Below are 21,670 nucleotides of genomic sequence, written 5' to 3' on the forward strand. Positions count from 1 at the left end.
TCAGCGCTTATATATTGACCTTTGATTGGAGGGATCATGGATCTGTTGAATTATGGTAAGATGATATTTGTTGACGTGAGTAGGTTGTTGAACCATCTATACACTTTTCTAGATTTGTTTTCTTTCTCTTGACTTCGTTGATAAAAGTGGGAGGCGAAACGAGTGTTATCATTACGAGGTCAACATCAGTAGTGGAATGGCAATCGCCAAACTTGTATTCTATGTTAATATACCGTCATGTTTAGGTATAATGACGACAAATATCTCACGTTTTCTGTTTAAATGGTTTCCTATAAAGCACTTGGAATTCATCTATTGACTCGTGTCGTCGGTAGGCTGAACGAATTTTGACTAAAAGGTGTGAATGGAAGCGGTGCCTTGCTGGCGTCATCATGAGGGGGGCGCGGGGGGAGGGGAATGGGGGAGTGGGAGGTAGTGGGAATCGTCTCCCCCCTCACCCTCTTCCTTTCCTCTCCCTCCTCTTCATTTGATTTGTCGTCATGATTGTACTGGCGGTCAAGGGAGTGTGTATGGCGTGAGTAGGACGCACCACCGGATTCGTAACATCTTCTCGATTCATCCGCAAGAACCAAGATGTGACGGGCTACCTTCCTTGCCCTTTCCTTTTCCCTTTCCCATCCTAACCTCCTCGCCTCTGTGTCTATAGTCTTGAGGTGTGAGGATGGCTTCCAGTCCGACCGACAGGAGGACGAGGATGAGGACCTACCCTTTCTATCGCGAAGGCGACCACTGGTATACCCTTCTCCCTCTTCCTCCTCTTGCCCTCCTCTTGCCCCCCCCGCCCTCCGCTTAATCTATTTCTTACGCTTGCTTTTCTTCAATCTTTTTTTTTTGATAAAAAGCGAAATTATATTAAGTTGTTAAATGGGTACCAAAGTCTTTCCTTTTTTTTGTTGTAAGGCAGCAAGATTAGCTTGACGAGATGTATAAATAACTTTATAATTTTTTATATTGCTAGTTAAATTTTTAATATCATCGATGAGTACAGAAGCAATAGACCATGGAGGTTATTGACTATCTTTTAAAATGTCGATCAGATTCTTTGAGCCAGACTCAAGCTAAACTTTAAAGTAACCCCTTTGGACAGTGCAAATTAGAGCTTCTTTCGTTGTTATTGCTTCTGCAATTAGTGCCGACTTGTAGGGCCCGCATCTACAACATACAAGGATAGGTCGACCATCAGTCTGTTAAACTATAAAACCAGCCCCACCAACCTTTGATTTGTTCACAAAAGAGCTATCAGTATTGAGGTTAACGATAATTTACATACATCGATAAACTTACTTAGCATTGAGACTTGGGAGTCCTTAATTAACTGGCACTCCTGTTTCGGTCTCAGATCTAATCAAACTATGCCGCCGGCTGATTGTTTTTTCATACATGATATCTGCTTAGCTTTCATGGCATCTAGAAGAAAGCATCCAAGATTTACTTTTGCTGATTTATTATGTATTTACCAGTCTTTCCAGAATTGAAGGTGGTAAGATGCTAATTTTTGTATCTTAATAAAGTTGAAGCAAAGAATATCATCCATTCTTTTATTACGACTACTTTTCCTGGGTTATGATGTTAACTCTTCCGGAGTCTTTTCCTTAGTTATGGTTCTGATAGAGAAGTACCTCTTGTAGTTCATAAAGTTACATTGATTAAATGTTGGTGCACTGCAGGTTTTATACTAGTGGTCTCCCAAGTAATATTATCATTGAAGTTGATGGCATATACTTCCATCTACACAAGGTATGTGTCTATAAGAGATTAGTTAGTGCTCATTCTAGCGATTGAATTTTAAATCATTTGCATATTAACTTAACTTTGACACTACAAATAATGAGCTGTATAATGTTACATATCTGAGTCCAAAATCACGGGCGATCCTAGCAACATGAATGCTATTATGGTTCTATATTAGATTTCCAACCCAACGGATACTGACGAGAATAAAATTTGGTATTATTAAGTTTTAAGTTTTGACCTAATCTGTCCTCCGAATCTAGGCAGTTGCAGGTAAATCCATGTGTTAATTGATGCCATAGATGACTGCACTAGAACTTCTTCTTTATTAACTTTTTCTGTTATAGAATGCTCTGATATGTTGAACATGAGAAGGCCTTCTAAGTTCCTTTGCCAATTTCCATAGAGGAATTGGGAAGAGTCAAGTAATTATCAATGCTCTTCAAGCATAGACATAAAGAAATGTTGCTGAGGAATTGAAAGTTTACTGTTCACATTTGGGCTCTGTTTTGGATATATGTTGGTTATGGGGAAACGAGCAAAATATCAATAGAGAAATGTAGCTGGTTTGAAGCTCAAAGGTTAATTGTAATGCCTAGTAGGTTTATATATCAGGTTGGGTGGCTTTCCATTTTGAATTTTTTTTTAAGATAGAAAAGTTTGGGCCATTCAAAGTTTGTGGTAAGTGATGTTATCCCATTTGAGTTGGTTGATATTGCAATTATATTGAGGTGCTGCAAGTGTAAAACATGTTGTTAGAAGAAGACATCTCAATTGTAAGTTTGTTTGAGTTCAAGCTTCTAGATTTTTGGAAAGATTTGGTTAAGGTATACATTTCCACGTTGTGATTTCCTTTTTATACTTCTAGTTACTTTGTTGAAAATTTGGGAAGCGACAAAACTATTGAAACAGTGCTAAGCCTATATGTTGTTATTGCACTTTTACATTCTACATCCTTCATCCTACTCATTATTTGACAATATGGGGCTCCTTACTCATAAATACTTAAAAAAACATATAAGTGGTATTCTGCAAAATTCTCATTTTTGTGCTTTGTTCATGTAATAAGCAGTTGGATTTTATCCTTAATTGTTGAAATAAATCAATAATGCACGCTACACATGCCTCAGTTTCCTCTTTTTTCAAGATGTGGGAAGATCATGCATCTGTTAGAAGATTCACAAAAGACAGACCAACGTACACACTATTCATTAGTTGGATGCCCTGGAGGATCTGAAGCATTTTTATTTGCATCAAAGTTCTGCTATGGATCAAGAGTGGAGCTGACATCCCAAAACATCTTAATGGTGTATTGTGCTGCCGAATATCTTGAAATGACAGAGAAATTAGACGAGGACAATTTACTGGTAAAGGCAGAAAGTTTCATTCAAAAAGTCATCCTTAATAGTTGGAAAGATTGCATATTGGCTCTGCAAAGTGCTGAGGTTTTGATTTCAAATATTGAGACCATCCACATAGTACGCAAATGTCTTAATGCTCTTTCAATGATGGCTTGCACTGACTCTAGTTTGTTTGGATGGCCAATGATGATGTATGGCAGTTTACAAAGCCCTGGTGGTAGCATTCTCTGGAATGGAATAAACACGGGGGCTAGTATTAGGAGTTCATTGTCCGACTGGTGGTTTGAAGATATCTCATGCCTTGGTCTGGCAATGTTCAAGAGACTGATAGAAACAATGAGAGAACGAAGAATGAGATCTGAAAGTATAGCGGGTGCCCTTATGTACTATGCAAGAAAGTATATACCCGGTCTTGATCGGTGGCACAGAGAGCAAGGAGATAGAACAAGAAATCTTGGAAGTTTCGGTGTCACTTTTTCTATAGTTGATCAAAGGGTATTGCTGGAAGCCATTGAAAATCTACTTCCTGATAAGATAGAAAAGTCTTATTGCTGCTTCTTGTTGGGACTTCTGCGTATTGCTCTGTTGTTAAATGTTCACAGTAACTGTAAGGATTCCCTTGAGAGAAGAATAGGAGTGCAACTTGAACTGGCAAATCTTGATGGTCTTTTGATACCAAACTTCCAAGATTCTGATAACTTATATGACACTGACTGTGTTGAGAGAATTATTCTTCATTTTGTGTCCTCAGAGAAAATAAATGTTGCATCTTTTTCAACATTCACAGGTGACCCTGCTACTCCATCCTTTAGTAAATTTAGGGAAGTGAGCAAGTTAATAGACAACTACCTTGCTGAGGTTGCTCCTGATATTAATTTGATACCTGAAAAGATGCATTATCTTCTGATGGCATTTCCAGAAAGCCTGAGATCCCTTGATGATGGACTATATAGAGCAATAGATATATATTTCAAGGTTTGCAACTTTTGATTTATTTACTCTCTTCTTGAATTTTCTTATTGGAATGCCATTAGCTCTAGCTGTGCATATATGCCGGCATCTGTTTTTGTTAGATCTCAAAAAGAAGTTATCATCTAGATTTTAACTCAATCAAACTGTTAACTGAACTTATATAATTGTTTCTTTTACTAAGTTTCCTCAAGGAAGTTAAATGCCTGAATCTCTGAAACGATAATTTCATCATGAAGCATGTCAACCATGCATGTACCTTCTTTAGTGTTATTTGTAGCAACTCTAATTATGTAAGATAAATCATTTTTTCCTATAAGTACACTGTAGTAATAGTTGGATACTTAGATCATGGATGAAAGTCCAATAATTATCTTTTGTACTTACATGGCAAATAGAAAATAACTCCAAGGTCAAAGACTCGAAATGTTAGTATACTGTAATATAGTAGCTTGATATGAAGAATCAGTACGAACCAGAACATAGTCAAAGTTCTGATTGTAGGTAGTGTATCAGTGTTTTCATAGACTGGTCTCTTGTTTGGTAGGCACACCCTTGGATTTCAGAGGATGATAGAGTCAAGCTTTTCAGTGTCATAGACTGCAGTAAGCTTTCCATTGATGCATGTGCACATGCATCACAAAACGAGCGACTGCCATTCAGGATAGTTCTTCAGGTTTTATTTTTTGAGCAATTGCAGCTTCGAGCAGCTCTGTCTCACTGTCATAATGTCATAGACAGTGACGACAGTGTGACTGGTATGGTAGATGACATGGTGGGACAGATCGTCCAGCGAGATGGATGGGTTTCACTTGTCCGTGAAAATGAGATTCTGAGAGTAGACATGGAGCATATGAGATCTAGGGTAAGGGGACTGGAGCAAGAAGTTGTCAATATAAAGCAAGGTATCGGGAGAGTCACCAGATCTCACAGTTTGATCAGCTCTGCTAGTAATATGTCTAGAAAACTTGGGTGCATCCATGTTCCACAGATGAACAATCAGCGCAGTACTGCAGTATTAAGCACTAGCCAAAATCCAAGACAGTCGGTCTAACAATTAAGTCTTTCCCTAGGTTTGTAAGGAGTGTTTTTTCCTTGTAGATAACATGATGTTGCAATTCTTGCATGATATGTTGCGAATGGCTATTGCTTAATCCTATAAAAAGTTTTGCTGTTTGGTTCATTGGTGAATTGTGTGGATGCTCTACCAATAGGGGTGCTGCTAGTGGTGAGTAATTCTACGTTTGCACATTTGGCATGTTCAGTGATTCATATCTCTTTGAAGATATACAAAAGGATGATGTTCCATAGTGAATACTTGTGTCGCAGATTCTGTTTCTTCTTGAGTTGCTCATATGGCTGTCTGCCTGTCTCATGGTATTTTCATTGTTTGCTGGAGAAAGAGGTTTCTTTTGAAAAAACCAGGTTGCGGAGATACTGTGAGAAGAGAAGGCAGGGATATGGAAACTCCAATGCAACAGGTGGAAGGGGAGAGGTACTTTCAGTGTTGGTGGAATTTCTTGAAATTTTAATGGTTGGTGATTGAAGACAGATCTTGAGCTATTCATGTACAAAAAGGATAGAATGATAGAAGTTTTTTCTAGTGATAATGGTGAGTTGAACAACAGATTTGGAGCAGCTGCTTAGTTGGGTACATTTTGGAAGAGCTTCCACATCTACACCATGGCCTTACCTCAAAGACTGGTGATTCCTTCTCAATGACAAAGCCACAGTGCTGTACCTCTTAGTTACCACTGGGTCGGTTTATCGTTATCGGTGCTTACACTTATTAGCCAGCAAGTCAAAGCAAGTCGAAGCATTAGATCACTGTCCTTGGAGACCCCTTTCAAAGACGAGCATATTTTATATATATATATAATTTTTGCTCAACCGGCGAACACGAGCGTTGGGCCAACGTAAGCTTGGGAGACGCAATTATGGTAGAAAGGCAGACTTGCAGTAAAATAACAAGTTAATAAAACAAGGAAGAAATACTCAAATTCATATATTTTGAGTGAGGAGGTATATATGAATATCATATCAATTAGTAGCTCAAGCGACCGTCCTCGGTGGTGGTGGCAGCCGAATGTCGAGACTCGTCGTCATCCAGGTCTTCTTCTTCTTCAGGGCGCGGCGATTGCTCCATCCTGATGTCCTCGATCATCTTCACCACCTCCGTCATGGTGGGTCTCTGCTCCGGCTGCTGGGCCACGCATGCGAGCCCCACATGTAGCATTGCAACCATCTCCTCCTCTATGTTCTTATACCTCAGCAGCTCTGCGTCGAACACCTCTGCCGTCCACTCTTCCCTCACCACAGACCGCACCCACTCAGGGAGGTTCACCCCGATCATGGTATTTGTGGGCTCCTCGCCCTTCTTCTTACTATGTTTATGGGAAGGAGGATTTGGAGGGGGATATTGGGTGGGGGCTCTTCCGGTGAGGACCTCCAGGATGAGAACACCGAAGCCGTAGACGTCGGCCTCCTGAGAGAGCCGCTTGGAGTGGGCTTGCTCGGGGGCCATGTAACCTCCGAGGCGTGCAATGGCGAGGGCTGGACTAAGAAGCAGCGAGAGCCCGAAGTCGGCAACGCAGGCCACGCCGTTCTTGTCGAGTAGGACGTTGGAGGACTTGACGTTGCCGTGTGGGATTCCAGACGGAGTGTACTCATTGTGGATGCGCGCCAGCCCGCGAGCGCCGCCTAGCACAAGCGCGATCCTCGTGGTCCAGTCTAATGGGGTCCGCCCCGCCCCTCGATTTCCTGTTCCAATCGGACCAAACATGAGAGACGTGTGATGAAAAGGGTGATCATTTTCTGTAACGAAGAAGAGGAGGAAGACCGTGGAGGAGGGCGTGAAGGCTGCCGTTGGGAAGGAAGTCGTAGATGAGGAGCTTCTCCTGTTTGGCATAATAGTAGGCCCTGAGACGGACGAGGTTATGGTGGCGGAGGCGGCCGATGAGATCCATGTACTTGTGGAACTCCTTTCGGGTGCAGGGGTTGGCGTCCCTCAGCCTCTTCACCGCCACCATGCACCCATCGTCCAGCAAAGCCCTGTAAACAGTTCCCAGGCTCCCTTTTCCCACCATCTCCGCAGAAGCTCGCAGAAGGTCCTCCAACTCAAACCTCGTCCTTCCTTTCCTCCTCCTCGTGGCTCCGCCGCTGTTGCTACCTCCATCTTCCTCATTGATCCCGAAGAAGACCAGCTTGTTCTCCACTCCGTCGCTCTCGCCACCGTCGCTGTATCTGCCTATTTCCGCCTTATGCTCGTGCTCAGAATCACCCATACCAGCAGCGGCATTTCTCTTGTCATCGTCCTTCTCCCCCAACGATGGACCGGTGCAGCAGCAGCAGTAGACTATCAGTAAGGATAGAAGCACCAGTAAGAAGAGGACGTTCCCGGTAGCAATCCCAGTGATTGCGCCGGTGCTCAATCCCTCCTTGTTGACCCTCGCACCTCCTCCTCCTGCACCATTGGCCCCTGCTGCCTCCGAGGAAGAAGAAGAAGAAGAAGAAGAAGAAGAAATTGAGCTAGGATTAGAGGGCACCACCGACTGAGAGGAGGCCGAGGGAGAAGCATCCCGCGGGATGAAGGAGCAGAGCGGCAGTGGAGGGGTGGGTCCACAGAGGCCAGCATTCCCCCCGAAGGAGGTCACGCCGAACCTGTTACGCATGCCGTCCGGCACCCTCCCGGAGAGCTGGTTGTTGGAGACATTGAACTCGGCGAGTCGGGGCAGAGGAGCGGACAGATCGGGGAGGGGCCCGGAGAGGAGGTTGTTCTGTAGGCGGAGGGTGAGGAGTCTGGTGAGGTTAACGAGCGCGTCGCCTGGGATGGGCCCTCGTAGATCGTTTTCCGAGAGGTCCGCACGCACGAGATGCGCGAGGAGGCCAATGGAAGGAGGGATCCCGCCGGAGAGGTCATTGCGGGAGAGGTAGAGGAGCTTGAGGTTGGGGAGGGAGGCTGAGAGGAACGGGAGTAGGGTGCCGTTGAGGCGGTTGCCGTGGAGATCAAGGAGGCGGAGGCGGTCGAGCTGGGAGAGTGGATCGAGAGGACCGCGGAGATCAAGGGAAGGGAGGGAGAGCGACGTCACCCTTCCGGCCGAGCACTCGACGCCGATCCAGCGGCCGGAGCAGGCGTCGGGGGAGCTCCAATTGGCAACCAGGTTGCCATGAGCGTCGGCCCCCTGGCGGAAAATGGTGAGGGCGTCGGTGTCGCTGGCAAAACATTGGAAGAGGATTTGCTGCTGCTGTTGCAGGAGCAGGAGCAGGACGAGCAGTAGAAGGAAGGAAGCCATCGTCGAGAGGCGAGAGCAAGGGCAGCAGTGTTCTTACCTTTCTTTGTCCCTAGACGCTGATCGGCGGGAATTTGTGTTATTTTCAAGTTTCAAAACAACAAGACAAAAGAAAAGAAGGAGCAGGCACTGGAATTGACGCTTGCCTGATGTGCTTTAATAATAACAACTCATCGCAGGTCAGACTTAGTAACAAACTAGATAGAGCGGAGACGAAAAGAGAGAGATTGGCCACTTTTGTTTATAAAGAGGACTTTAATTGGTAGCTCAAATGATAAGACCTAATACTCCCACCCTTATGATTTCTTACACAGTTAACACCTCCCACCAACCCAGCATAATTAAGATTATGCCAAAATGAACTGTTGTCAGATATCATCAAACAAAAACAGAGAATAATGGCCACACTGGCAATAGAAGCAATTATTTTAACTAATAGTGTCAAATAATCCGTACTAAAGCAGAAATCGGTCCCATTACTTATCAGGCGGTCTCTGAAAAAGTTCTTTATTAAAGCTTTCCAATTTAGCGTAGATAGCGCTGAACAACTACAAGTCCGGCGGAAACCAATGTTATAATGTACGGCAGCGCACTTTCCTATTTACCCTCTTATGATCTTATCGGATCGCAAGATGAGCAACGGAGCCATTCCTGCCTACCTACCCATCCCGTTAGACATTGGTGGACTCACTGCTCGCTTAATTAATTTAAAGCTGTCAGGAAAGGCCCACACGGACAATGAGAGAGAGAGAGAGAGAGAGAGAGAGAGAGAGAGAGAGAGAGAGAGAGAGAGAGAGAGAGAGAGAGAGAGAGAGAGAGAGAGAGAGAGAGAGAGAGAGAGAGAGAGGGTAAAAAAAAGGAGATCCTCCAATCCGTGGATCATATTCATAGCACAAGGAGGCAGGTTTCTAGAGAAAAAGCGAAAGGTGCAGAGAGACTGAAGGTCCATGGAAACATAAGCGTGCAAAAGAAGCAATAGATTATAGCGAGCGAGAGCTTCGGGCATGCCGCTGTCAGCTCACATTAGCAGACCCCGCCTCGCTGGCCTATCCTAGGGAGGATTATCTCATTATTAATTTATACTACTCACACCGTGCCTCAATAATTAAAGCAATGCTATCTTAGGTAGCATATGATCAAATCCATTGCCGCCACTAAACTTGCCCTTGCCGAGGAGAAGAAAACCCTTTAAAGTATTACCTCTCCACAGTTGGAAGACGAAAGGACGGTGGCAAAACACTGGTAGATGGCATTAGAGGATCAGACTAGTGATAGTTTGGCACCTTCCAGAAGATGCAAGAAACTCTTAAGTACATTTTTATGTAAAACTGACAAGCCCAAACATTCTTGTTATTGATTATTAGCAATAGTTGCTAACCTTCGTGAACTTCCTTTCCAAGTTGAATGTAGTAACTCTCTTTTCTTAATTTCCACCGGATATATATAATAATAAGACATCAGTGTAATGTTACTCCTTCCACTTCCCGAGCATTTTCCAGATAAACACTGGTTGACACGATCTAGATACATGAAAGGGACAGATGGAGAGGACGCGTGGCATTACTAAAACCTTCTACCAGCTTCCGGTCACTTTCTAGACACCTCCCGATTCCAACGGCATATAAATGCTAAAACTCCCCCCACCCCGGCCCTGCCCCTTCACCTCTCTGACTTGTTTAATTCCTGGGCAAACAAGAGATCGATCGAAAGCGAGAGATAGATGGACGTGAGAGCGGTGAGCGCGGATGAGGAAGGGAAGAAGGAGGTGGTGCGGGTGGGGCTCCCGAAGACCCGGTACCCGGACAGCGTTCGGCACTTCCAGAAGAAGCTGGTAGACAAGGGCATCCAGAGGTTGGAGCGCCACCCCGTCGATGGCTACGGCGGCGTCAGGATGCCTCCTCCCAAATCTGGGCATGGTGGTAAGTTCACCTGGGAGGGACCAGAAGACTTGGTTGAAAGCGATCTCGACCCCGTTCCTCCCGCCATCGATCCGGACGATCCCAACTACGTCGAAGAGGAAGAAGAAGATATGCTGCATGAAAAAGGAGATGATGAGGTGAAGCCGATCGGGGAAGTGGAGGTGGCAAAAGTGGCGGAGGCCAAAGAAGGAGTCTCCAGGATTGATATCCTACCACCACCTCTCCAGCCTTAATCAATACTTTACACACTCGCATCACCTTCCTTCCTTCCTTCCTTCTCTCTATTCTCCCATCTCTCTATGATACGTTTCTTAGGTTGCAGAATCTGATTTTACTGTGTTTTGCTTGTTTAGTGAACTAAAGATACTCATAGGAGGCGTTTTGCATCTAAGAATGCTTCGAGGATTAGCCGTTCTAAGTGCCCAATTAGATCCATATGTAAAATTGGGCATCTATCAAACTAATTAAGTGCGTGTTAATCTAAAACTTTTGTTCATCGTTACTTTCAACGATTTATCCTTTCTTTTTTGTTGCTTGTTGCTGTTAAAACGTATTCCAGTTCCGTAATACACACATCAGGTGGCATCCCTCTGTTTCCTCGTTGGAAATCTGTTCGGCTTCTCAATTTCGAAATATGATAGAAATTGTAGTGAGAGATTTATTCCAATCAGATATGCTACTAAGTAGCTATCAGAATAGCAGTATCTGCGATCTGATGGCTTCTATGTATTCATTCAATTACATGTTCATCAACGATGACTTGGGATAAGGAGGACTAAATCTGGGGTGCAACTATACATTGGAACCATGTGTAAGAACAAACATAGGAAACTATTATATCGGATCATTTTGATTCTCCAGATGTTTCTCAGTAGTTCAATAACGGAGCACAATAGAGAGTATAAAAAAAAGAGGTACAAGCAATTGCTTCAGACCTTGTTTAAAATTGAAACAGAAAATCAATGAAAAAAATTAAATAGTAGTCGATAGTAGAAAAAGATTACTACTAGCAGATGGAAGTAGCAAAACCAAGATTAAGCTGGTAGCAAAAGAAACTGCAAGTAGTAAGGTTTAAATTAAGTCCAAATCTTGGCTGGTCAACCAACAAAAATCGTCATTCCAGAAAATGATAACTAATAAGTTACAAGACAATAGAATACAGCAACTGAGTTACTAATACCATCTTTTCAGAGATAAAGTTTCGGTTCTGATTGCTGCCTCATCATAAAATAGGACTATTAAGCTGGTCATACAAACAACTGTAAATCACATGGGTTGAACTGAATGCTTCATAGGAAATGCTCAGATGTTATACCAGCGCTTGTAGATGGCATATAGAGCTACTGTTATCAAAATGGTCATCAGGAGGTACGTGATGATAGTAGTAATACTGATTCGAGATGGGCCCTTCTTTTTCTTGCTCTGTGCAAGCAATGCTTGAGGCTTGATTTTAGCCATACTGTCCTCCTGTATTGCTTATCACACATGGTCCAAGAAAAGTGTTAAAAAGATTGGGGTGACAATATCACAGATAGTAGTGTGTAAGGACATCCTAGAAACAAAACTTGTGCCTAAGTTCGGGATTGCTCAGAAGTAGTGTCCATCTTGCATGGCCTATACTAGAAGTGGGCCAGACTCTGGATGCATGAAGCAAAACTTTTACAGATTTTCACATGCAAAAACAAAAACATAGATCATGTTTATGACTTCATTCATGGTTACAAAATTTGGAGCTGAGTTAACGATTTGCCAAAGGATCTTCAGATAATAGCAAATTAGATGCTAAAAAAGAAAAGCTTTATGCCCAATAGTGAAGCAAGATCTACTATCATTGAAATATGAAAACAGAAGTTTATATTGAGCTGAGTGTAGAGTTGGAAATCCTGTTTCATGAGTTGATACTGCCTATGCAAATTACACATACTTAGCCTTATTTAGAGGTTCTATAGAATCCATAGAGAAGAGATCACAAGCCACGACAGAGATTTTCGGACCAACATATCATTAGGTGCTCTTACATTCCTAGTTTACCTAGAAGTTATGAAAATGAGGAAACTGCATAAAATAAGTACACAAGCAGGAGCAAACTAGTGAACAATCATATTTTACCAAATTTTACTAACTCTTATCAAAGAAAAATGATCGATCTACTGCACTTATTCATATTAATAGAAGATATCAACCTATATTCATATATCAATTGACACTATGAGCACCCACAGTTCTTTTTAGTTCAGAATCCTCCACTTTTCTTATGAGGTTCCTTAGAAACCAACAAAGTTCTTCTGATTTAATTATTATTATTATTTTAATCCCTTCAATTTTACAGTTTTTCAAGTTTCAACACTCACGGAAGTGATATAGTAGACCTGGACATGCACAAGTTACATCCATTTCACTCACTGATCAATTAGCAAGAAAAAGAAAAGGGTTCATGTAGATGATGCAACTAATGGGTCAAAAGTCACAATACTCTGCTTGTCCTACTTGTTTAATTTTTTTAATACTTCGTAAATTTACAGAAGGGAAGACAGAACTCTACTTTTCAAGTAAGCTTATATACTCAAAGCCCAAAGTCTCAAACTAAATTTTCCTCCTTCCAGGGACGCTGTTAAATTTGAAAAACCAACGGTTTATATACATAACGAAAAAATCACATCGTATGATAAAAACTTACTTCTGAAAAGTCTTAATAAGAAACTAAATTTGTACCATAATAATAAGGGCAACTGATCATTTATTTATAGCATGTCTACCTAGAAGTAAACAAGGATGACAATGAAAAGCACGTCAAGCTAGTATACTTTCAATACTAGCTTTTCAAAATATCCCGCTAAACCACTTTGCAGGGCTAAGACAAGGCAGCATTTAACAAAGTACAAAATGATCACCTTGTTAGCAGTGGTATATTGTCCACCTCAAGCTGATTGCCCAAGAAGGACCAAGGAGAAGGCAACGGACTTATTAGAAGCTAGTTTCTCCTCTTCGTTACAGTATGATGAATTGTTCATAGATGAGGTCATTTCTAACTACTAGACAAAATAACATTAGGAATAAGGACGGTGTTATTCGCTTCACACAGCCAAAAGCTATAAATTGACAATATTTTACAGTTGATTCCGTTTGTATTGTACTCGTTAATCAACAGATCTGAAGGATATGCAAGCCCTGAGACACCTTCAGAGATATCAACAAGAAAGGAAGAGCAGAAAGAAGACAATTGGTTTACCAAACGTTATTGCGAGGTTTTAAGAAGAATAAGAGGGAATTATTTGCTGGACACAGCCAGATCGAAGCGGTAATTAAGTGGGTTATCGGTGTTTGAGATGCGGATCTAGCATAGAAAGAGAGCGTGAGAGAGAGAGAGAGAGAGAGAAAAAGAGACCTTTCGTGAAGACCTCCGGTGGCGCCTCTCTCTTCGAATCCGCCGCCTTTTTCGCCGGATAAAGGAGAAGGCAAGAAGACGATAGATCGATCAGAAGATCCGTCCGCCCTTCCGAGAGAATAAGAGAAGCAGCTGGGTGACCGATGACCACCCACAGCTGGAAAGATTCCGCAACTTCGCCAGACTAGAGACTCGAGAGAGAGGCCTTCGGAATGGACATGGCCCCAATCACGTGCAAATCTAAATAGGCTGGCTCTCATTAAAACATGGGCCTTAATGCGGCCCAAAACCAGGTGCCATACACTTTTCTTCGCTACCGAGCCAAATTTTAAGTGTTCTTGGTTGATTACGCTTTAATCATTCATTGCCGACGTATCATGATAACATCCGTTTTGTGCCTCAGCATATATAATTGACTCAACCGGCTATTCTTTCTCAATATTTGATGGTTAGAATCAAATGGCTTTGAAATCTTATTACCAGGATAGATTACCATTGTTGGTGTTTTGCACTAACTCTTTATTAGGAAAATAAATAAATAAATAAAACAAACTCACCTCTTGTTTGGCATTTATATTAAGATACTCTCTCGTTACGGTTGATATGCCCTATGCATGAAATAAAACCTATAAATGTATCACTCTGTCATAAATGGAAGAGCATCGTATTTTGATTTACTAAACTATTGTTTAACTGAGAAGAACTTATTTTGCTCCTATTTTTTTGTACTGGATTCTAAGTGAAGAAAAATATGCCCAGGTGTTTATTCGTCAATATTGTCCCCCTACTTTCAGATTTGTGCTTTTGTAATTAATCGTCTAAATTTTCTTGCGATGTTTTAAGTAGGTGTAGCCAATCCTATGTGCTACAGAATTATTCTTGAACTAAAGTGACACTGAGATGTATAAGACGAGTCTGACTCATTTTTTTTTTACATCATTGTTTAAGTTTTTGAACCTCGCTCTGAAATATCCCATAGTCATAGGTCTAAGAAAAAGCTCGAGACCTAGAGTAGATGGTCCAAATTAAAACTCGGCGAAGGCTGTGGTTGGGAGGAAAATAGGTGAAGCTTTTGGCAATCTTGCTGCAGACTGCAGTACATGCATGAAGAATATATATCTTGATATCATCATTATCTTATTAAATCGTCAAGGATAGTCATCCTACTTGGAGGTTCATATTTTTCTGCTTTAGAACTCTGTCATTTACGTATGTATTGAATTTCTATTGGGAGGAAATATAAAATGACACTGAAACACATAATACAAGATAATTCCTCTAGTTTTTGTCACAAAGATACGAGTTTATTTTATATAGAAAATCAAAAGAAGGTAGTCAAAGAATTTACACAAAAGCCAGGGATTGTGTAATCTCCTTATTTCAAAGGAATGACTATTACAAAAAAGGAAAGAAATAAGGAATTCATGTTTAATTTACTTTCTAGACGACACATTATTTTCCTTTTCAAATACTACCTTGCAAAGAAATTACAGTTCGAAAAGGAAAAAACAAGTAGTGCTGCTTGTTTACACATCATTGACTTTCACGGACTGCTGTCACAGTGCTGCTGCCATTGCTCATGACATGCATTTATGATTGGTGAGACCAAAAACTTCCTGCTTCAACATGATCTCTCTTCTTTTCTTTTCTTTTTTTTCTTTTGGTCTTTTTCTCCTTTATATCTAATAGTTCCTATAAGCAACATTACTTCTGCTTGCTAGCTTCTTCTGCAACTGTGTGTTTACAGGAGAAACCTATGTGGTACAAATCTTCCACTAGCGGGATTGATGGTGCTTTATACAAGCTTTTATAGAAACAAATATGAAAGGAGGAGGCTGCTTATATCTACTTCATTTATCCTGGGAAGCTAAAATAGTAAAATGATCTGATCTGAAACTGTATATCCAAGGCGTATGCGGAACCAACTTTAGTTATGTGTGCGGGACGAAGGTGCCAACGTAGCCAAACCCAACAATGAAGAAAGCAATTGCTTGGAGGAAGAGGTAGATGAAGTAATGGTTCTTCCCAAGGGCCACATCATAGCATCCACAGAAGAACAGATAGGCTCCTACCGCAAGCTCCAACAGATGTAACCTGTTTTTTGAGGTGAATTAATAGATCAAATATGATATAAGGAACAAGTCAGCCAAGGGGACATTTGGTTTTGATCTAATTTGGAGGAACAGAGACAGATCCTTCGGTCCTCCCCTTTAAGATGGAGTAGTTTATAGTTGAAGTAGAAGCAAAGGAGTAGTTCTGAAATGGAAGGACTTACCGCTCCCCTATCCTGATCCGTGGCTTCCTAGAAACTTTGCCATTAGACACTTTTGTCTTCAGAGCATCTCCCAACTTTTCCGTCACCACCCATTCGTTCACTCGCCCTGCTTCCAACAGGCCGATAAATGTGGCTTTTGTTCGGTGGAAAGACATTACATTCTCGAAAAGAATCCAAAAGACGAGCAAGTGAAGAGACCTGCATGCGCGCATATACAATTGAAAGTTAAATGTGCAATAGATTATTTGAGTCCGGTAATCCATCTTTTTCTTCTCTACAGTATTATCAGAAACAGTAAAACCAAATTGAAGAATCAAGCGCAAATATACTGAATGCAACAAACGGAGTGAATGGGGTCCATTTCTCAACCTTGGAGTTCCAACAGCATTGAGAAGTGTGATGATGGAAGGAATATAGACAGCTCCCCACTTTGGTATCTCTACCTCAGGGACCAAGACAGTTGCAGGGATCACCAAGCAGTAGAAAACAAATGTCACGATATGTGCTACAATCTTCCGCACTAAGAAGAAATTGTAGATCACATGAATCTTCTTCCAGAGTGTTACTTTCTGCATTTATAGGACAAAGGAATTGCCTGATAAGATGAAATTCTCGCATAAATTAAAATTGTTTATTGGTTTTGTTGTCATTAATTTGCACTGACCTTGTTTCTAGCGATCTCCATCACCATCTTTCTGAACAAGTTTGCTGGTCCACAAGACCATCTGTGCTGCTGATAACGATAAGCCTTGAGGGTACTTGGGAGTTCATTTTTAACCTGAGAATGATGAAAATTTTGATTGAACAATTTATATATCCGATATATCAGTCCGTGTCAGTTGGGTGCAGCCTGGTGCCATTCGTTATATTCAGTAGTTTCATTCGTAAAATAGTAACAATTTCATTATTTAATCTACCTGCTAAGAAAGTCTTAGGCAGGTCCTTAAAGTGATGGAATGATGGAAACTAATAAAAGAATATATGCTAGTCCGGTGCAGTTGTAATGTGGAATTGGAATGACACGAAAGAACAAGTTAACTGACCAATCTGAAGTACCTTGAGATCTCCAAGGAATACAAATTTCCACCCCTTAAGGCTAGCTCGAACAGCCAAATCCATGTCCTCCACCGTTGTCCGATCCTTCCATCCTCCTGCTTCATTAAGAGCAGATATACGCCATACCCCGGCAGTCCCTGCATAGTACAACTTTAATCACAAATGTGAAGCAAATTCCAAAATCACTCGGGTTATATATCTACCTGTTTTTTTAATAACTAATTTCTAATGTTGGTATCTTAAAATATTTGTAAGATGCTTATGGTATGCAAATGAACATAATAAGTTGGCAGACTCAGAACTGCGCGTGAGCAGTTTGTCTTGTAGTCCTCGTTCTCAGAAGTTGTCAGTCCTTACGAGGGTGCAGAAACTGATGAGGATTCAGGGCTTACCGTTGAAGCCAAAGAAGGCATACGTGGAGGATCCCACTTCTTGCTCTACAGTGAAGTGGTAATCAAGGGACATCTCCTGCATTCTCGTCATCAAGCATTCATCCGCGTTCACTGCAACAAGCACACATCAGATTAACGCATTCATGGAGTGGGTAACCAAGCGCAGCAGCATGGACTTTTACACTACTGTAATATGTATATATCTAAGCTAATTACAGCCACGAGACATGCCTGTTTAAGTAATTTTGCTAAAGCCAAAAGCCAGTCGCCGATAAGAACAGAATAATTGCACATGAGAGAGAGAGAGAGAGAGAGAGAGAGATGGTGGAAGTAATGAAACAAGCAAGTTGGCATCTGTAGACTGTAATAATAGCTAATAAGTATCAACCTTCCAATTAAACAGAACAAAACGACTTTGAAACCTCATGTGGTTGGAATAAGTAAGTACTATATATCTTGTGACAACCGAAGGGCCCCCCTCCTTAGACACGAGCCTGAATCGTGTTCTTGAATCATCCGGGACAATTAATGAGGAGATTAGACAGGATCTTTTACATCTCTTGAAGTCTATTTACCTAGCAAGTGGCAAGCGATATGGTAGTAAAGAGTAACAATACAAGGGTAGAAGTCGGGGAATACATACAAGCTAGAAGATTGTTTTCTTTAATATGGACAGCAAGGTTGGTTGGGAAAGGGACCACTGACTCATTCGCTGGTGCACGCATCTAACACACACAGAGAGAGAGAGAGAGAGAGAGAGAGAGAGAGATGTGGTGTGTGTACGTGGCTCGTGATTGAGATCCCCAGTGCACTGCTCATCAGTTGGAACCTCTAATAATAATAATAATTAAACTCTCCGTAGTTCCTACAACTACCCCGCCTGTGGACAAAAGCACAAGAAAGGCGGTTAAACCTCCTTGGTCTTTATTTACGCATGTTAGTACTAATTATCTATTTCTTTTATCAATATGATCTATGTATTATGGTGCACTTTATTTTCTCAAAGCAAGCAACAAGACTTACCACTGGCACTGAGGGGTAGTGTTGCATGTGAAAGCTAATAATTCCATCAAAAGGTTTCGTTGGATAAAGAGTTTATCCAATTAATTAATTTCTATCGAGCACGCAACTCATACACGTAGTCACATATTTACCTATTATACTACATAATAAAATATTAAGAAATTTTTATATATCATACTCTATAATTTTTATACTCCTTGAATCACACTTTGAAAATTTTATAACCGACTTCATTTTTTCTTCTATAATTTTTATTTAACATCCTAATATTATATTGACTAACCAACGTCGACCAAATTAATTATTAAAATACTTTTATCATTTTCTCCTACCATCTTCGTTATCTTCCCTATCTCCCTCCCCCTATTTTTTTTCTCTTTTTTTTCATCCTTTTGTGGAAAGGAAAAAAGAAGGATAAAGAATACAGGAGAATTTAAGTATTTATAAATTATTTTATACTATAATATAATATTATTTTTTAATATAGTCTAAAATAATCTAGAATTAAAATATTAAATAATAATTATATGAAAAAAAAAGAATGATTCGAATTACAAAATACTCATGCAAATGACAATGACAGTGTGATTTATAAAAATCAGGTGAAACGAAAAGGAGGAGTACGGCGTTCCGATCAAAAGAGGGTGAATATTAACATATGCAAAATATTGTAAGTGTAAGAGGAAGGGAGAACTACGTAATAGGTGGTATATATATATATATATATATAGATATATATATGAATGAAGTTCTTTTTCTTTTCTTTTTTCTCAATCATCAAAAAGCAAAAGGAAGGGGGGTGGTCTTTGTCGGCTCCACAGGACACACATCGTGGTGGGACCCTCTTATTTGTCGGCGAGGAGAAGCATGGGCCCCATCAAGCGTCGGTCGTCAGAGATGGAGGCCCGTGGGCCCGAGAAGTTGGAAAAAAAAAGGAATTAATGGAAGAATTAAGAACAGATTGGATTACATCATATATATATATATATATAGTTTAGGAATTTAAGACGAAAGCAGGGGATATATAGGCGTGATTTTGCATCATATTTACCGCCACGAGAACAAATTAGACATCCTATTCTTACACCCACCACTATACTAGACCTAGACCGATAAGAAAGAAAGACAAAATTAAAAAATACTGGAAAAAGGAAGAGATAAATAAATCAATGATTAGGAGGTGAAAAAGAAACTGTTTGTCGGCAGATATTTACTTATATGATTCATTTCCGTGTGTCTATGAATATATATATATATATATATATATATATATATATATATATATATATATATATATATATATATACATATATTACATATATTTAGGAGGAGATAGGTGTGATGAGGTCCGGTAAATTTATCTTGGAACTCTCAGTCCACAATTAATGCCGCCAATGAAGCAAAGCTTAGCAGGGACCCCCGGAGCAAAGTGAGAAGGGAACATATTTGTGGTGGTTACAGAAAAGAATTAACTGCAAGAACGAACTCCACCGACACTTGTTAATTATAAATATTATTTAGATAGCTGACACATTCATGATCATGACCATCCGGATTTTGAACATGTTGACTATTTCTAATTGAAACAAATATTTGTGGTTTGTGGCTCAAATAATGGTGCAATTTATTCTATTATGGATGATTAAGCGCTACATTAATAACTAGAAAATGTTGCAATTAATTTATAGCTAGTGATAATTAATTCTTTTAAGAGGAGGAGGAGGAGGAGGAGGAGGAGGAGGAGGAGGAGGAGGACTTAGAATGCATTTCTGTACATATATATATATATATATATGCAGTAAGTAATAAATAAATGAACGTACCAAATTTCCATCGGGCTTGTACGAGACCAATATCGGGGTTGTGGAGGAGGAAAGGGATGGTGCGCCACAGGAAATCGGGTTCCGGTTGGAAGTCGGCGTCAAATATAGCGACGTAGTCGCATTCCTTGACGTAGCTGTGCTTCATCCCTTCCTTGAGCGCCCCAGCTTTGTACCCATTCCTGTTATCCCTGATCTCGTACTTTATGTTGATCCCTTTGCTCGCCCACCTCTGGCACTCAAGTTCCACCAGGTCCTGCACCAATAATTAAATGACCCATGGATGATGTACGTTTAAGCATTAATTACTTAATTATTTATTTATTTAATTAATGTTTTGTTCTTGATATATGTAGATTAATATGGATGCCTGCTGCACCTCGGTAGATGGGTTTTCAAGGGAAAAGGACGAGACCCCGGATCAGAGAGAATACCAATCTTAAGCGGAAAAAGATACAAAGATTGAGATTAAAATAAATATATAGCTGCTTAATCGGCATATAATATTTAATATAATATGCAAATATGAATGGAGAAAGAAATTAACGCATTGATCCTATACGTGGCGATAAAATTAAGTAAGTAACTAGCTAGCTAGGTAAAAGAATTAAGACAGAAGAGAATAAAGAATTAAAGATCACTGGCAATATAGTTACTGTATGTAGTAAGTAATATTGCAATGACGGTATGGTTTTTTTTTTTTGGATTACCTTAATAACCGGGTCTGTGGAATCGTCCAGCACTTGTATAATGATGCGGTCTGATGGCCATGAGAGCCCACACGCAGCGCCAATGGACAGCTGGTAGACCTGGTAATCCATTTAATGCCCAGAAACCCAAGTCAAAACAACCATGAATATACGCACATAAGTTTACCCAAATCCACATTGGCATTAATGCTGATACGGAACAAGGAAAGTAATCGGTCGGGAAATGAAAAAGAGAGAGACGATCGAGACTAGTACTTCTTTTTCGTTATACATGGGGATCTGGACGAGGACCATCGGGTATGCCGAATTCCCGACCTCTAAGTCGTCCCGCATGGGCTCCCAACGGTAGCGCTTTTCTGGCCTCGGGCGGAAGAGCTTAACGAGAACGATGACGATGGCCATATAGACCTTCTCCACCACCAACATTACCGACATCGTTAAGCACAAGAACACCGCCAAACGGAGCACCGGCACGATCACCGGCGCCTTGATCTGCTGCCACAATAGACCAATCTGCTCCGTCATGTCGTCTCTCGCTCCCTGGAATGTCTCTGGGAGAAGCGCCGTTGAGGAGAGCCTATCCATTGCTGCTGCTTCTGATTATCTCTCTCTCTCTCTCTCTCTCTCTCTCTCTTCCCCCTTTGCTTCTTCTCTTTGGAGCAAAGGAGAGAAGGAAAAGAAGAGAGGAGGGGGAGGGGGAGTGATGTGGGTAGTAATTT

At 41.0% G+C, this 21,670-nt stretch overlaps 4 protein-coding genes across 5 annotated transcripts; 2 read left to right on the forward strand and 2 right to left on the reverse strand.

Moving 5' to 3' along the window:
- Positions 1-402: 402 nt before the first annotated feature.
- LOC140771820 (BTB/POZ domain-containing protein At3g44820-like) lies at positions 403-5,265 on the forward strand. 2 transcript variants are annotated; one of them, XM_073113572.1, is made up of 4 exons: positions 403-753; positions 1,689-1,758; positions 2,900-4,088; positions 4,630-5,265. In XM_073113572.1, exons 2-4 carry the CDS (start codon positions 1,733-1,735, stop codon positions 5,134-5,136), a joined length of 1,722 nt encoding a protein of 573 aa, XP_072969673.1. In that variant the 5' UTR covers positions 403-753; positions 1,689-1,732; the 3' UTR covers positions 5,137-5,265. The 2 variants fall into 2 exon arrangements, with proteins under 2 accessions (XP_072969673.1, XP_072969672.1); XM_073113571.1 differs by having other exon boundaries at positions 405-753; positions 2,883-4,088.
- A 138-nt stretch (positions 5,266-5,403) lies between these two features.
- On the reverse strand, positions 5,404-8,679 carry LOC140771818 (leucine-rich repeat receptor-like protein kinase PXC1). Its single transcript, XM_073113570.1, has 2 exons — positions 6,922-8,679; positions 5,404-6,842 (listed from the first exon to the last, which is right to left on the reverse strand). Exons 1-2 carry the CDS (start codon positions 8,372-8,374, stop codon positions 6,127-6,129), a joined length of 2,169 nt encoding a protein of 722 aa, XP_072969671.1. The 5' UTR covers positions 8,375-8,679; the 3' UTR covers positions 5,404-6,126.
- A 1,259-nt stretch (positions 8,680-9,938) lies between these two features.
- Positions 9,939-10,784, forward strand: LOC140772255 (uncharacterized). Its single transcript, XM_073114234.1, has one exon. The coding sequence runs from the start codon at positions 10,092-10,094 to the stop codon at positions 10,521-10,523; it is 432 nt and encodes a 143-aa protein (XP_072970335.1). The 5' UTR covers positions 9,939-10,091; the 3' UTR covers positions 10,524-10,784.
- A 4,302-nt stretch (positions 10,785-15,086) lies between these two features.
- Positions 15,087-21,670, reverse strand: LOC140771732 (glucomannan 4-beta-mannosyltransferase 9). The gene is made up of 9 exons (XM_073113376.1): positions 21,207-21,670; positions 20,952-21,050; positions 20,245-20,497; positions 17,399-17,509; positions 17,007-17,143; positions 16,615-16,728; positions 16,320-16,519; positions 15,951-16,148; positions 15,087-15,769 (listed from the first exon to the last, which is right to left on the reverse strand). The coding sequence occupies exons 1-9, from the start codon at positions 21,534-21,536 to the stop codon at positions 15,607-15,609; spliced, it is 1,605 nt and encodes a 534-aa protein (XP_072969477.1). The 5' UTR covers positions 21,537-21,670; the 3' UTR covers positions 15,087-15,606.

This window comes from Typha angustifolia, chromosome 12, assembly GCF_048772165.1.
Source record: "Typha angustifolia cultivar Huaian chromosome 12, ASM4877216v1, whole genome shotgun sequence".
In the NCBI taxonomy this organism is placed as follows: domain Eukaryota; kingdom Viridiplantae; phylum Streptophyta; class Magnoliopsida; order Poales; family Typhaceae; genus Typha; species Typha angustifolia.